Here is a 14,660-nt window from a genome sequence, read left to right on the forward strand (position 1 = left end):
AGGGGTAAGATAGGAATAAAGACACAGACCTACTAGAGAATGGACTTGAGGATATGGGGAGGAGGAAGGGTAGGCTGTGACAAAGTGAAAGAGCGGCATGGACATATATACACTACCAAACGTAAGGTAGATAGCTAGTGGGAAGCAGCCGCATAGCACAGGGAGATCAGCTCGGTGCTTTGTGACCGCCTGGAGGGGTGGGATAGGGAGGGTGGGAGGGAGACGCAAAAGGGAGGGGATATGGGAACATATGTATATGTATAACTGATTAAATTTGTTATAAAAAATAATAATAATAATAATTTAAGATAAAATAGAAATAAATAATAAAATAAAATAGAAAATAATAGCAAATTAAACTCAAAGAAAGCAGAATGAAAGAAAGAATAAAAGTAAGAGTGGGAATCAATTAATTAGAAAACAAACTTACAAAGCCAAAAGTTAGCTCTTTGAAAAAAGCATGTAATTCATAGAACACAAATTATCAGTATCGGGAATGGAAACAGAGACATCCCTGCAGATCTTACAGACTTTAAAGGGACAATAAGAGGATATTCATAAAAAAAAAAAAAAAAAGTTTTTCCTAGTGATAAATACAAAGTGTAGATAGATCAACTTGGCTTTTAAGAATGACAAAAGGAAAAAACAAACAAAACCCTCAGCATGGGGACTAAAGTAGAACACTGTAGAACAAAGGAAAAGAAAGCAAATCTGAGAAATTCAGAAAAAACATACTTTTGGGAAACTATCTATTAAACAAGTTTGATAAAACAATTAATGAAAACTTTTGGCATCTCTAATAGAGTAAGAGATAACATAGCCTCTACTATAAAGTAACAGAGTAAAGTGAAAGGACAAGATGACATAAAAAGTAAATATAAAATCTAAAAAGAAAAAAGAAAAGAAAATCTTAACCCACAGTAGCACAATTAAAACCTACACAAGGGCTTCCCTGGTGGCACAGTGGTTGAGAGTCTGCCTGCCGATGCAGGGGACACGGGTTCGTGCCCCAGTCTGGGAAGATCCCACATGCAGCGGAGTGGCTGGGCCCATGAGCCATGGCCGCTGAGCCTGCGCGTCCAGAGCCTGTGCTCCGCAACGGGAGAGGCTGCAACAGTGAGAGGCCCGCGTACCGCAAAAAAAAAAAAAAAAAAAAAAAACCCTACACAAAAGGAACTGTAGGTTAGAACTGATGATATAGAAAATCAAAACAGGATGTGGACAACAAACTTAACTGTCTTATTCCTTTGCACTATGGGAGAACCAAAGGGATAAAAACAGTGAGAGAAAAGTTAACAGCTAGCTCACATCTGAATACTTATTATGTGCATTCAAAATGTGCCCGTCACTTCCTGTATCTAATTTAATGATCACAACAATGCTGTGGAGCAGGCCATAACAGCTAGATAAAAAGGATAGGAAACAATAACATATAGATAATTGGTATACTTAAAAACAGGCAACTACAAACTTAAGGGAATCAAAAACCAAAGCTACTATTGAAGAAAACTTGACAGTCCTACATAAAATACTCTGAAGCACTGTCCCGTGCAGTTTTTCAATGGTAAAAAAGTTCTGTATCAGTGCAACTAAATATGGTAGCCACTAGTCATATGACTACTCAACCCTTGAAATGTGGCTGGTATGAGTGAGGTACTGAACTTTTTATCCTAATTCTAAATAGCTACATGTGGATAGTGGCTACCATATTGGACAGCACAGAGTAGAACCATTTACCAATATAAAGGAAAGAAACATAGATTGGCCAAAACAAAACAGAATAAACTGCTCTCCTCCCCCAACCAAAAGACAGTGGAACAGAGTTTTAAGGGACAGAGGTTATGATCTAAGAACTTGAAACACAGTCAAACTGTTGCTCAAATCACTGAAAAACCACAAATGCAAATTAAAAATTAAATAAACGGGCAAATGAATATATAAAAAGGACTGTCAACAAACAATGAAATGTTATAACCAAAATAAGCCTTTAAGTCTACTTTCAAAACTGAATATAAAATTAAAAACTATTCTCTATTCAATACAATCCCCATTAAAATAAGACTTTTAGGAGATTAAAAAAGAAAAAAAACAAACCCCAAACCCTGAATCTTTTATGCTGTTTCAAAAAGCATATAGAAAACAAAATGTTAAAACTAAATGGATGAGAAATCACATACACTAAACATTAATATCAAGAAAAGTACAACTGTAAGGCAAGAACAACTACTGGAGACAGGAGCCACAGTCACAAAGCAGATATAAATATATAAAACTGTACTACAAACCAATGAACGTTTTTTTTAAAAAAATCAAGACAATAGACCACAAATATAAGCAGAAACTATAAGAACATCATTTTGATCAAAATGCTATAAAAATCAGTAATTAATAAAAAAGCCTTAAAAAGAAAAACCATTTAGAATCTAAAAACTCAATTCTTAACTCCTGGGAAAAGAACTTAAAAACTCAAAGGCAACTTACGAATAGCAAAAAACCCCACTTCCTTCACACAACAAAGGCTATGGAATGCTATCCAAAAATACACTCAGAAGAAAATTCAAAAAGTTAAATGCTTCTGTTATTATGTAACAAAGAACAGAAAATAAATTAACTGAGCATTTGAATAAAGGCAGAGAGGGGGGAAAAAACCAAGACCACAGGAAGGAGTTAACAGCAAAGAACTGATCTTTGAAATGACCAATAAAATAGAAAAACTGCTGACAAGATTGATCAAGAAAGAGAAGACAAATATAATGAAGACTGAAAAATGGATATTAACTCCTGATACAGGGATTTAAAAAGTAAGAACGCTTATTAAAATTCTGTATGAGTAAATTTGAAAATATGTAACTGATGGAAAATTTTCTACAGAACAGATGCCAATCTCAGATGCTTTTACCTTCAGTTCTAACAAATTTTAAACAAATTGATCCTTCCTTTAAAATCTTTAAACTTTTCCAGAGCACAGCAAATGATACTGTGTCCCAATTCATTTTCAGTTGTCCTACATAAAAATTAGTAGTGACCTTCTAAAAGTATTGCCATTCAAACCAGAAATGAGATGTCTCACTACGACCAATTATTTCTTAACACTGTTCTGAAAGTGAATCCAGACAAGGAAAAGGAGTAAGTGTATAAAGACGTGTCAAACTGCTTGCTGATGACAGAAAGCCAACCTAGAAAATTAAAAACAAACAGCCAAAACAATGTTAAGAGTTCAGAAAAGTGTTCAATTACAAAATAAATACCCAGAAACCAACTCATAAAATAACACTAACAAAAAAGATCTCATTCACGTGACCAAAATATCAAGAATGTAGATAACATGTATGAAGAGATAAAATACTGGGATAAAAGAGGAATTCTGTGTTCCCTTAATACCGTAATGGCATTAATTCTCTCTGAAGGAATTCCCATTAAAAACCCAATGCAGCAGAAGCAAGAAGAACTATAATCCTGCAGCCTATGGAACAAAAAACACATTCACAGAAAGACAGACGAGATGAAAAGGCAGAGGGCTACGTACCAGATGAAGGAACAAGATAAAACCCCAGAAAAACAACTAACTGAAGTGGAGATAGGCAACCTTCCAGGAAAAGAATTCAGAAGATGCAAGAAATGTTTAACAAAGACTTAGAAGAATTAAAGAACAAATAAACAATACAATAACTTAACAATTATTGATGAACAATACAGTAACTGAAATGAAAACTACACTAAAAGGAACCAATAGCAGAATAAGTGAGGCAGAAGAACAGATAAGTGACCTGGAAGACACAATGGTAAAGTTCACTGCTCCAGAACAGAATAAAGAAAAAAGAATGAAAAGAAATGAAGACAGCCTAAGAGACCTCTGGGACAACATTAAACACAGCAACATTCACATTATAGGGGTCGCAGAAGGAGAAGAGAGAGAGAAAGGACCTGAGAAAATATCTGAAGAGATTATAGTCGAAAACTTCCCTAACATGGGAAAGGAAATAGCCACCCAAGTCCAGGAAGTGCAAAGAGTCCCGTACAGGATAAACCCAAGGAGAAATACGCCGAGACACATAGTAATCAAATTGGCAAAAACTAAAGACAAAGAAAAACTACTGAAAGCAGCAATGGAAAAATGACAAATAACATACAAGGGAACTCCCATAAGGTTAAGAAGTGATTTCTCAGCAGAAACTCTACAAGCCAGAAGGGAGTGGCAGGACATATTTAAAGTGATGAAAGGGAAGAACCTACAACCAAGATTACTCTACCCGGCAAGGATCTCATTCAGATTCGATGGAGAAATCAAAAGCTTTACAGACAAGCAAACACTAAGAGAATTCAGCACCACCAAACCAGCTCTACAACAAATGCTAAAGGAACATCTCTAAGTGGGAAACACAACAGAAGAAAAGGACCTACAAAAACAAATCCAAAACAATTCAGAAAATGGTAATAGGAACATACATATCGATAATTACCTTAAACATGAATGGATTAAATGCTCCAGCCAAAAGATACAGGCTTGCTGAATGGATACAAAAACAAGACCCATATATATGCTGTCTACAAGAGACCCACTTCAGACCTAGGAACACATACAGACTGAAAGTGAGGGGATGGAACAAGATATTCCATGCAAATGGACATCAAAAGAAAGCTGGAGTAGCAATACTCATATCAGATAAAATGGACTTTAAAGAATGTTACAAGAGTCAAGGAAAGACACTACATAATGATCAAGGGATCAATCCAAGAAGAAGATATAACAATTATAAATATATATGCACCCCACATAGGAGCACCTCAGTACATAAGGCAACTGCTAATAGCTATAAAAGAGGAAACTGACAGTAACACAATAATAGTGGGGGACTTTAACACCTCACTTACACCAATGGACAGATTGTTCAAACAGAAAATTAATAAGGAAACACAAGCTTTAAATGACACAATAGACCAGATAGATTTAATTGATATTTATAGGACATTCCATCCAAAAACAGCAGATTACACTTTCTTCTCAAGTGAGCATGGCACATTCTCCAGGATAGGTCACATCTTGGGTCACAAATAAAGCCTCATTAAATTTAAGAAAACTGAAATCATATCAAGCATCTTTTCTGACCACAACGCTATGAGATTAGAAATCAATTACAGGGAAAAAAAAGTAAAAAACACAAACACATGGAGGCTAAACAATATGTTACTAAATAACCAAGAGATCACTGAAGAAATCAAAGAGGAAATAAAAAAATACCTAGAGACAAATGACAATGAAAACACGACAATCCAAAAACCATGGGATGCAGCAAAAACAGTTCTAAGAGGGAAGTTTACAGCTACACAAGCCTACCTCATGAAACAAAAAAAATCTCAAATAAACAATCCAACCTTACACCTAAAGGAACCAAAGAAAGAACAAACAAAACCCAAAGTTAGCAGAAGGAAAGAAATCATAAAGATCAGAGCAGAAATAAATGAAATAGAAACAAAGAAAACAATAGCAAAGATCAATAAAACTAAAAGCTGGTTCTTTGAGAAGATAAACAAAATTGATAAACCATTAGCCAGACTCATCAAGAAAAAGAGGGAGAGGACTCAAATCAATAAAATTAGAAATGAAAAAGGAGAAGTTACAACAGACACCGTAGAAATACAAAGCATCCTAAGAGACTACTAAAGCAACTGTATGCCAATAAAATGGGACAACCTGCAAGAAATGGACAAATTCTTAGAAAGGTATAACCTTCCAGAACTGAACCAGGAAGAAACAGAAAATATGAACAGACCAATCACAAGTAATGAAATTGAAACTGTGATTAAAAATCTTCCAACAAACAAAAGTCCAGGACCAGATGGCTTCACAGGTGAATTCTATCAAACATTTAGAGAAGAGCTAACACCCAACCTTCTCAAACTCCTCCAAAAAACTGCAGAGGAAGGAACACTCTCAAACTCATTCTATGAGGCCACCATCACCCTGATACCAAAACCAGACAAAGATACTACAAAAAAAAAGAAAATTACAGACCAATATCACTGATGAATATAGATGCTAAAATCCTCAACAAAATACTAGCAAACAGAATCCAATAGCACATTAAAAGGATCATACACCATGATTAAGTGGGATTTATCCCAGGGATACAAGGATTCTTCAATATAGACAAATCAATCAATGTGATACACCATATTAACAAACTGAAGAATAAAAACCATATGATCATCTCAACAGATGCAGAAAAAGCTTTTGACAAAATTCAACACCCATTTATGATAAAAAAAAAAACCCCTCCAGAAAGTGGGCATAGAGGGAACCTACCTCAACATAATAAAGGCCATATACAACAAACCCACAGCAAACATCATTGTCAATGGTGAAAACCTGAAAGCATTTCCTCTAAGATCAGGAACGAGACAAGGATGTCCACTCTCACCACTATTATTCAACATAGTTTTGGAAGTCCTAGCCACGGCAATCAGAGAAGAAAAAAAAATAAAAGGAATACAAATTGGAAAAGAAGAAGTGAAACTGTCACTGTTTGCAGATGACATGATACTACACATAGAGAATCCTAAAGATGCCACCAGAAAACTACTAGAGCTAATCAATGAATTTGGTAAAGCTGTAGGAAACAAAATTAATGCACAGAAATCTCTTGCATTTCTATACACTAATGATGAAAAATCTGAAAGAGAAATTAAGGAACACTCCCATTTACCATTGCAACAAAAAGAATAAAATACCTAGGAGTAAACCTACCTAGGGAGACAAAAGGCCTGTAAGCAGAAATCTATGACACTGATGAAAGAAATTAAAGATGATACCAACAGATGGAGAGATATACCATGTTCTTGGACTGGAAGAACCAATATTGTGAAAATGACTATACTACCCTAAGCAATCTACAGATTCAATGCAATCCCTATCAAACTACCAATGGCATTTTTTAGAGAACTAGAACAAAAAATCTTAAAATTTGTATAGAGACACAGAAGACCCTGTAGCCAAAGCAGCCTTGAGGGAAAAAAACGGAGCTGGAGGAATCAGACTCCCTGACTTCAGACTATACTACAAAGCTACAGTAATCAAGACAATATGGTACTGGCACAAAAACAGAAACATAGATCAATGGAACAAGATAGAAAGCCCAGAGATAAACCCACGCACCTATGGTCAACTAATCTATGACAAAGGAGGCAAAGATATACAATGGAGAAAAGACAGTCTCTTCAATAAGTGGTGCTGGGAAAACTGGACAGCTACATGTAAAAGAATGAAATTAGAACACTGCCTAACACCATACACAAAAACTCAAAATGGATTAGAGACCTAAATGTAAGACTGGACACTATAAAACTCTTACAGGAAAACATAGGAAGAACACTCTTTGACATAAATCACAGCAAGATCTTTTTTGATCCACCTCCTGGAGTAACGGAAATAAAAAACGTAATAAACAAACGGCACCTAATGAAACTTAAAAGCTTTTGCACAGCAAAGGAAACCATAAAGACGAAGAACAGACAACCCTCAGAATGGGAGAAAATATTTGCAAACGAATCAACAGACAAAGGATTAATCTCCAAAATATATAAACAGCTCATGCAGCTCAATATTAAAAAAACAAACAACCCAATCCAGAAATGGGCAGAAGACCTAAATAGACATTTCTCCAAAGAAGACAGATGGCCAAGAAGCACATGAAAAGCTGCTCAACATCACTAATTATTAGAGAAATGCAAATCAAAACTACAATGAGTTATCTATCACCTCACACCAGTTAGAATGGGCATCATCAGAAAATGTACAAACAACAAATGCTGGAGAGGGTGTGGAGAAAAGGGAACCCTCTTGCACTGCTGGTGGGAATGTAAATTGATACAGCCACTATGAAGAACAGTAGGGAGGTTCCTTAAAAAACTAAAAACAGAATTACCATATGACCCAGCAATCCCACTACTGGGCATTTACCCAGAGAAAACCATAACTCAAAAAGACACATGCACCCCAATATTCATTGCAGCACTATTTACAATAGCCAGCTCGTGGAAGCAACCTACATGCCCATCGACAGACGAATGGATAAAGAAGATGTGGTACATACGTACAATGGAATATTACTCAGCCATAAAAAGGAACAAAATTGGGCCATTTGTAGAGACGTGGATGGATCTAGAGACTGTCATACGGAGTGAAGTTAGAAAGAGAAAAATAAATATCGTATAGTAACACATATATGTGGAACCTAGAAAAATGGTACAGATGAACTGGTTTGCAGGGCAGAAACTGAGACACAGATATAGAGAACAAACATATGGACACCAAGGGGGGAAAGCAGTGGGGGGTGGTGGTGCTGGTGTGATGAATTGGGAGATTCGGACTGACATGTATACACAGATATGAATATAATGGATGACTAATAAGAACCTGCTGTATAAAAAAATAAAATAAAATTCAAAAAGACAAAACAAAACAAGGCTTTGAATACATTTCAGGGAAGAGAAAAGCACCAAAATAGGAAATATTCAAATCTGTCTAACTATTTGAAATGGTAATTATTTCACCCTCTAATTATGAAAATAAAGCACCATTAAAAAAAATTAACTTAGAAGTCTTAGTATATGTTGTGGTAATCAGAATGCAATGCAATGTGTTACTTTTATTGGCTCACAGACACTGCAACATCTGATAGAGAATTTGCCAAGAACAAAAATTAATTGAAATCCAGCATAATTTAAAGACATTCCAAAAATCTTAGTGCAAATCCAAGCTACATTTGTTTAATAAAAAAACAAAGAAACAAACAAGCAAAAAAACCCAAAAAACCAATTCAATGGTTATGGAGGAAGTCCACTCTGAAAGTGAGGCTCTATTCATCATTATCTGTTAATCAAAGAATATTAGTTTAGAGTATTTAAAAAAATTCTTTTGGCTTGAAGACAGTTTGTAAATAAAATATTAGGGCCTCTGCTTCTATTTACTTTATCTCAGCCTTTCAAAATTTATTTTGTATGTGTTTTATAATGCATATATAAAACACTCTCATAAAAGTCTAGAGGCTATTGTCCTAAGCACTGGGTGATTTCTGAGTACTCTGACACTAGAAAATAAGCTCCATGAGGGCAAGGACTTTTGTTCACCAATGAAACCCAGGTGTGCTGGAACACCGTGGGGACCCAAAATTGCTGAGTAAATTTGCTTGGCAAATCCATCACCTCAAAATGATAGAGGGCAAGGTACTTGCTCAACAGCAAATATCACTGGGCAAGGATCCACTGAAGACACAGTGAGCAACTAAGACAGAGAGAATGGCCTTTGTCTCCAACTTTGGCAGAACTACAGCATTATTGCTATCATCGGCAAATGGTTTATTTCCCAAACTAAACTCATTTGTCTTATTTTCCATGCAGTTTACTTCTGCATGTCAGAATGATTGTTTTAGACACTGGCATTGGGACCAAAGGGTCTTTAGTATGCTTTGTATGTCTCCCCCTTGTTTTAAACATTTATATGTACTACCTTCAAAAGTACATCAGTTTTGGGGCATGAGCAAGAAGAAACTACTGTCAACTGCAATAAAGAAGCCTTGCTACTTCACAGATATAAAAGAAAAGAATCCAGGAGGCCAACCTATACTTCAGAAAAATTTTATCACACCCTTAAATGTCATGACACCATAGCTAGCAAACTGCTGAAACAGAGAAAGGACACTATTTCTCCATGAGGTGATGTTGTTGGTAGGTTTTTGTTAAAAGCATCAAGGGCATGGCCAAAAACTATTTTCTTTTTCTTTCTTTTTTTTTTTTTTTGTGGTACGCAGGCCTCTCACTGTTGTGGCCTCTCCCGTTGTGGAGCACAGGCTCCAAACACGCAGGCTCAGTGGCCATGGCTCACGGGCCCAGCCGCTCCATGGCATGTGGGATCTTTCCGGACCGGGGCACGAACCCGCGTCCCCTGCATCAGCAGGCGGACCTTCAACCACTGCGCCACCAGGGAAGCCCCAAAAACTATTTTCTTAAACTTAACAGTAATATACTGTTTTCTTTGCTTTCCCAGTATCAACTCTTCAACTGTTCAGAAAATAATTTAGATTTATATGACTATTAATAAAGAATTGATTCAAATGTCAATATGAGAAACCCACCAAATTGTTTTCCGGTATTTTGGTAATTCAGGCAGTCTGAGGAATAGACAAGAGAGAAATGGTACAGCCTAATAGTTAATTCTCACTAATAATACTTTCCTTTAAAAAAAAAAAAAAAAAGATCATGGAGGGCTTCCCTGGTGGCGCAGTGGTTGAGAGTCCGCCTGCCGATGCAGGGGACATGGGTTCGTGCCCCAGTCCGGGAAGATCCCACATGCCACGGAGCGGCTGGGCCCGTGAGCCATGGCCACTGGGCCTGTGCGTCCGGGGCCTGTGCTCTGCAGCGGGAGAGGCCACAGCAGTGAGAGGCCCGCATACCGCAAAAAATCATGGCAAGGGACTTCCCTGGTGGCACAGTGGTTAAGAATCCACCTGCTAACGCAGGGGACATGGGTTCGAGCCCTGGCCTGGGAAGATCCCACATGCCGCACAGCAACTAAGCCTATGAGCCACAACTAGTGAGCCTGCGCTCTAGAGCCCACGAGCCACAACTACTGAAGCCCACGCACCTAGAGCCCGTGCTCCACAACAAGAGAAGCCGCCGCAATGAGAAGCCTGCACACCTCAACAGAATGGCCCCCGCTCTCTGCAACTAGAGAAAGCCTGCGCGCAGCAACGAAGACCCAACACAGCCATAAATGAATGAATGATCATGGCAAAATTATATAGTCCAAATGCATACTATAACAAAAAAAAAAGCCAAGCAGTGAAAATCTACTGTCCAAATATTAATGGTTCCAACAATTATCTCCTCTCCCTTGTCCTCAGTTTTCTCACCAGCAAATATACTGTAATAGCATTATCTTAAGAAACATTCTTTCAGTCAAACAGGTTATTTCTCTGTTCTCCTTTACAGAAACACTCTTTGAAAGTGTTATCTATGATGGTTCCTTCAGTTCCTTCCGTTCCATTCTCTCCTGAACCTGATCCAATCAGAATTTCACTCTTCTACCTCTAACAAAACTGCTTACAAAGGTCTCAAGCAACCCTGGCCCCACGAAATCCTACGGTCAATTCTTAGTCTTCACCTAACTTGATCCACCTGCAGCATCTAACACAGATGATCATTCCCTCCTTTCTGAAACATTTTCTTCACTTGACTTCCACATACCATACTCTCTTGGTTTTCCTTCTGCTTCACTGGTCACTCCTTCCCAGTTTCTTAACTTTCACATTTCCAAAGACTTGGAATAAAAAAATGCATCAAGGCTGAATTCCATCTGAGTTCCCCACCATTCCCTATTCCCTTCCTCTGCTGTATTTTTCTCCCCAGAACTTAACACTATAGAACATACCATATACTTCATTTTATTGCTTCATTTTTTGTCTCTACCCATTAGATTATTTCATGAGGGTAAGAATTTTTGTCTGTTTTGTTTAGTGTTGTATTCTCAGTGCATAGAACAGATCTAGCTTATTGTAGGAACTCAAAAAAAGATTTGTTGAATGAATGAATTAATAAAAATAAAAGTGTAAACAGCAAGAGTCATCTTGTACTAGTAACTTAGCAGCCAGATACCCCAATAAGCAAATTATATACATTTCAGTTAATCCTGAAACAACCCTATGAGATCTCTGAGGCACTGTGGGGTGGGGTGGGGTGTTAACATGCCCCCAACACAAACTACTAAGTGGCAGTGCCATGATTCAAACCCAAGTCTGTCCTCTTCAAAGTTAATGCTCTTAATCACTGCATGGTATTATTTTCACTGGAGTACTATTTCGTTGGTTTTGAACTAAATCCAACCCTGCTATTTGAAGAGTCAGCAATCAAGTTTCCTGTAGTTGTAAAATAATCTCCATTTTGTCTGTGAAGACAAACATTCGTTTAGTATCATCAACTTAGAAATTTTAATGGAGATTCTTATTTAAAAGGAAAGCATTCCACATTGCCATTTTCAGCGATAACAGTGTAAGTGAGAAGACACACCACTCTCCTTCAAAGTGTTGATGGCAGAACTTCCAACTTCCTCTCTCCCATTTCTATTAAAATCTCAAGCCAATGGTTTCCAAACCTGGCTGAAGAGTCACCTAGGAGCTTTTTGTTTTCTGAAAACAAGGTTCCCAGGCCCAACTCCAGAGCAACGAAACCAGAATCTCTAGGAAACAGGGCTCAGGAACCTAGTATTTTTTAAAGCTCTGCAGGAAGCCTTGGTGGTTAGCCAAGTTTGGAAAACACTGGTTAAAAGAACCAAAGCTGGCAAGAAACTAGTACCTCTATCTGAGCATCTGGCTCACTGTTTAACAGTGACCAAGTCTCACTGGTACTGACCTTCTTGGAAAGAGGCACGATGCTGTTGGGTCGAACAAGCCTCCGTTTCTTACAGCTCAGCACAGGACGTGTTCGGGCTGCCACACAGGTGCCATCAGTTGACGAAGAAACTAGATTCAGTCTTTGCTTTTTATGCAATTGTTCCTCAGCATCAGAGTTGTCACCTGGAATGTGGTCTGCCAAGACAGGCTGAAGACTACACAAGGGGAAGGAAGAATATTCACTTCTCAGAAGACATAAGGAAACAAAGCCTTTAATACTTGTTCAACCACCTCTACTTGCAAATGTTCACAGACACAAACATGTGTTCTAGAGCACACAGAGATCACCTCTTGATGCTGACGTCTGTTAATCTAAGTGGGTATGCAGCACCTGTACTTATTTTTAAGGTGCTCTTGGTGGATGCTACTCTACCATGTCTAAAAAATGCAGAAGTCAATAAGTGAACTCAGGTTCTAGTGATTAAGTTCTCTTCTACAACAAAAACATGAATTCTTAAAAGTCTAGAAAATTGCAACTGGTAAGAATATTTTTAATATATATTGAGAATCAATTCTCCTGTGAAACTTGCCTATTAAGGATGTGTACTCATTGTTCACTTGCAGAAGGATTCCTTGATCTTTCATAAATACAGATTTACAGCCTTCAGGGATCTAATCTGTTCTACAGTAGAGGATTTTATGTAAATATTTCTGGAATTCTACCAAGACAGGACCAATCACAACGATTCATAATAACTTTAGGACTTTTAATTTTTCTCCATGCTGAGTCGACTTTAGGCCACAGTAAGTAACAGGAACATACATTAGAAGGCTACTTAAAATATACTTGCTACAGTGGGAGGCATGCACAATATTATGAAGTGATAAGGTTTCTGCTTCTTTAAACCAGGGTTACTCCTGGCTAGGGATAACTAAGAGCCTCAAACCCATCTTTAACAAGCCTGCTGAGTATAAGAAGTGTAAGAGTGTAGAAGAGATAAAACTTACGTATTAATAACTCCATTGACAGGTCTCAACGCTCCACATGATTTAGTAGACAATGACTCTGAAGGATGACCAGAGGCACCATGGTTTTCCAGTGGTTGAGAAACAGACTCAATCTTAATGAGAAGAAAAATGAAAATATATTATCAACATTTAACCAACAGCATCAGCCTGAAAAGCAGCACCATTTCATTTTAATGAAACACCTAAACTTTCTGATGACCAACTTGAAAAAAAACTCATTTACGGAACACATTTAAGTGTTTCTTGGATTTGTGTCTCCTGGGCTGCAGTCCTCACAAATCCCAAATAAATGCATTTTTGGGGCATAAAAAAACCAAAACCAAAATCACTCACATGATTGAGGAAAAAAGAAAATAATTAAGAGAATCAGCTTTTGAGATTTTGCTTTGGCAAAATTTGGAGAATTTGCTTTGGAGGGAAGGGTTAGGAATTAAGATATTTAACAGACCAAAAGTGGTAAAGTGCCTACTGACAGGGAAATGACCTAATGACTCCATGGAAGAGAAGCACAGCAAAACAATTATATAGTACCAAGAGTCAAGTTTTCAACCCAAGGGTCAAGAAGGGTACATAAGTTCAGTAGGAAGACAACTAAGAGGAAATTTAAATGCAGTTAATATCTGCTTAACTTCGCAGTGTATGCTGGAAGCTTGTTTCCAGAAAACCATACTCTCTCTCACTCTCTCTCTCTCTATATTTCACCCCTGTGATAAAAGAAATATAAACAATTAATAAAATGACAATGAATAACTAATAATTACCTAACGCTATCAGGTAGTAACTTTGGACCATACAAATACAGTTGACCCTCAAACAACTTTTGGATTTGAAGTGCAGGGATCCATTTATACGTGGATATGTTTCAATAGTAAACACTAAAGTACTACACGGTCTGTGGCTGGTTGAATCTGCAGATGTGGAGGAACTGTGGATAGGGAGGGCTGACTATACATTATATGTGGATTAAATCCCATGTTGTTCAAGAGTCAATTGTATATGCTTAGAATATAAAGTGAAAAAAGGGAGGTAGGAAAAAAATTTGGAAAAGTTGGAATTTCACTATTTCAAAAGAAATTATATATTTACTAGGCTAAAAGGGGTAGGGGCAGCCATGAGATGTCAATCACATGGAGTGTCTGAGGTATTAGCAATAAAGCCACAGCTCAGTTATCCCTCGGCTCTGCGAGTTGTTGGAATACCACAGAATGGCTGTGGTCTTTGTCTCCTCCTTACACTCAAACTGACTTT

General features: G+C 37.4%; 1 protein-coding gene across 3 annotated transcripts in view; it reads right to left on the minus strand.

The window, feature by feature from the left end:
- KANSL1 (KAT8 regulatory NSL complex subunit 1) overlaps nt 1-14,660 on the minus strand; it is a 173,381-nt gene that overhangs the window by 33,432 nt on the left and 125,289 nt on the right. For all 3 annotated transcript variants that reach the window (XM_060081673.1, XM_060081671.1, XM_060081672.1), the window contains 2 exons: nt 13,392-13,504; nt 12,403-12,598 (listed from right to left, as the gene is read on the minus strand). In XM_060081673.1, coding sequence (XP_059937656.1) covers nt 12,403-12,598; nt 13,392-13,504 — 309 coding nt within the window. The remainder of the gene's footprint in view (nt 1-12,402; nt 12,599-13,391; nt 13,505-14,660) is intronic.

This window comes from Mesoplodon densirostris, chromosome 18, assembly GCF_025265405.1.
Source record: "Mesoplodon densirostris isolate mMesDen1 chromosome 18, mMesDen1 primary haplotype, whole genome shotgun sequence".
Classification (NCBI taxonomy): Eukaryota; Metazoa; Chordata; class Mammalia; order Artiodactyla; family Ziphiidae; genus Mesoplodon; species Mesoplodon densirostris.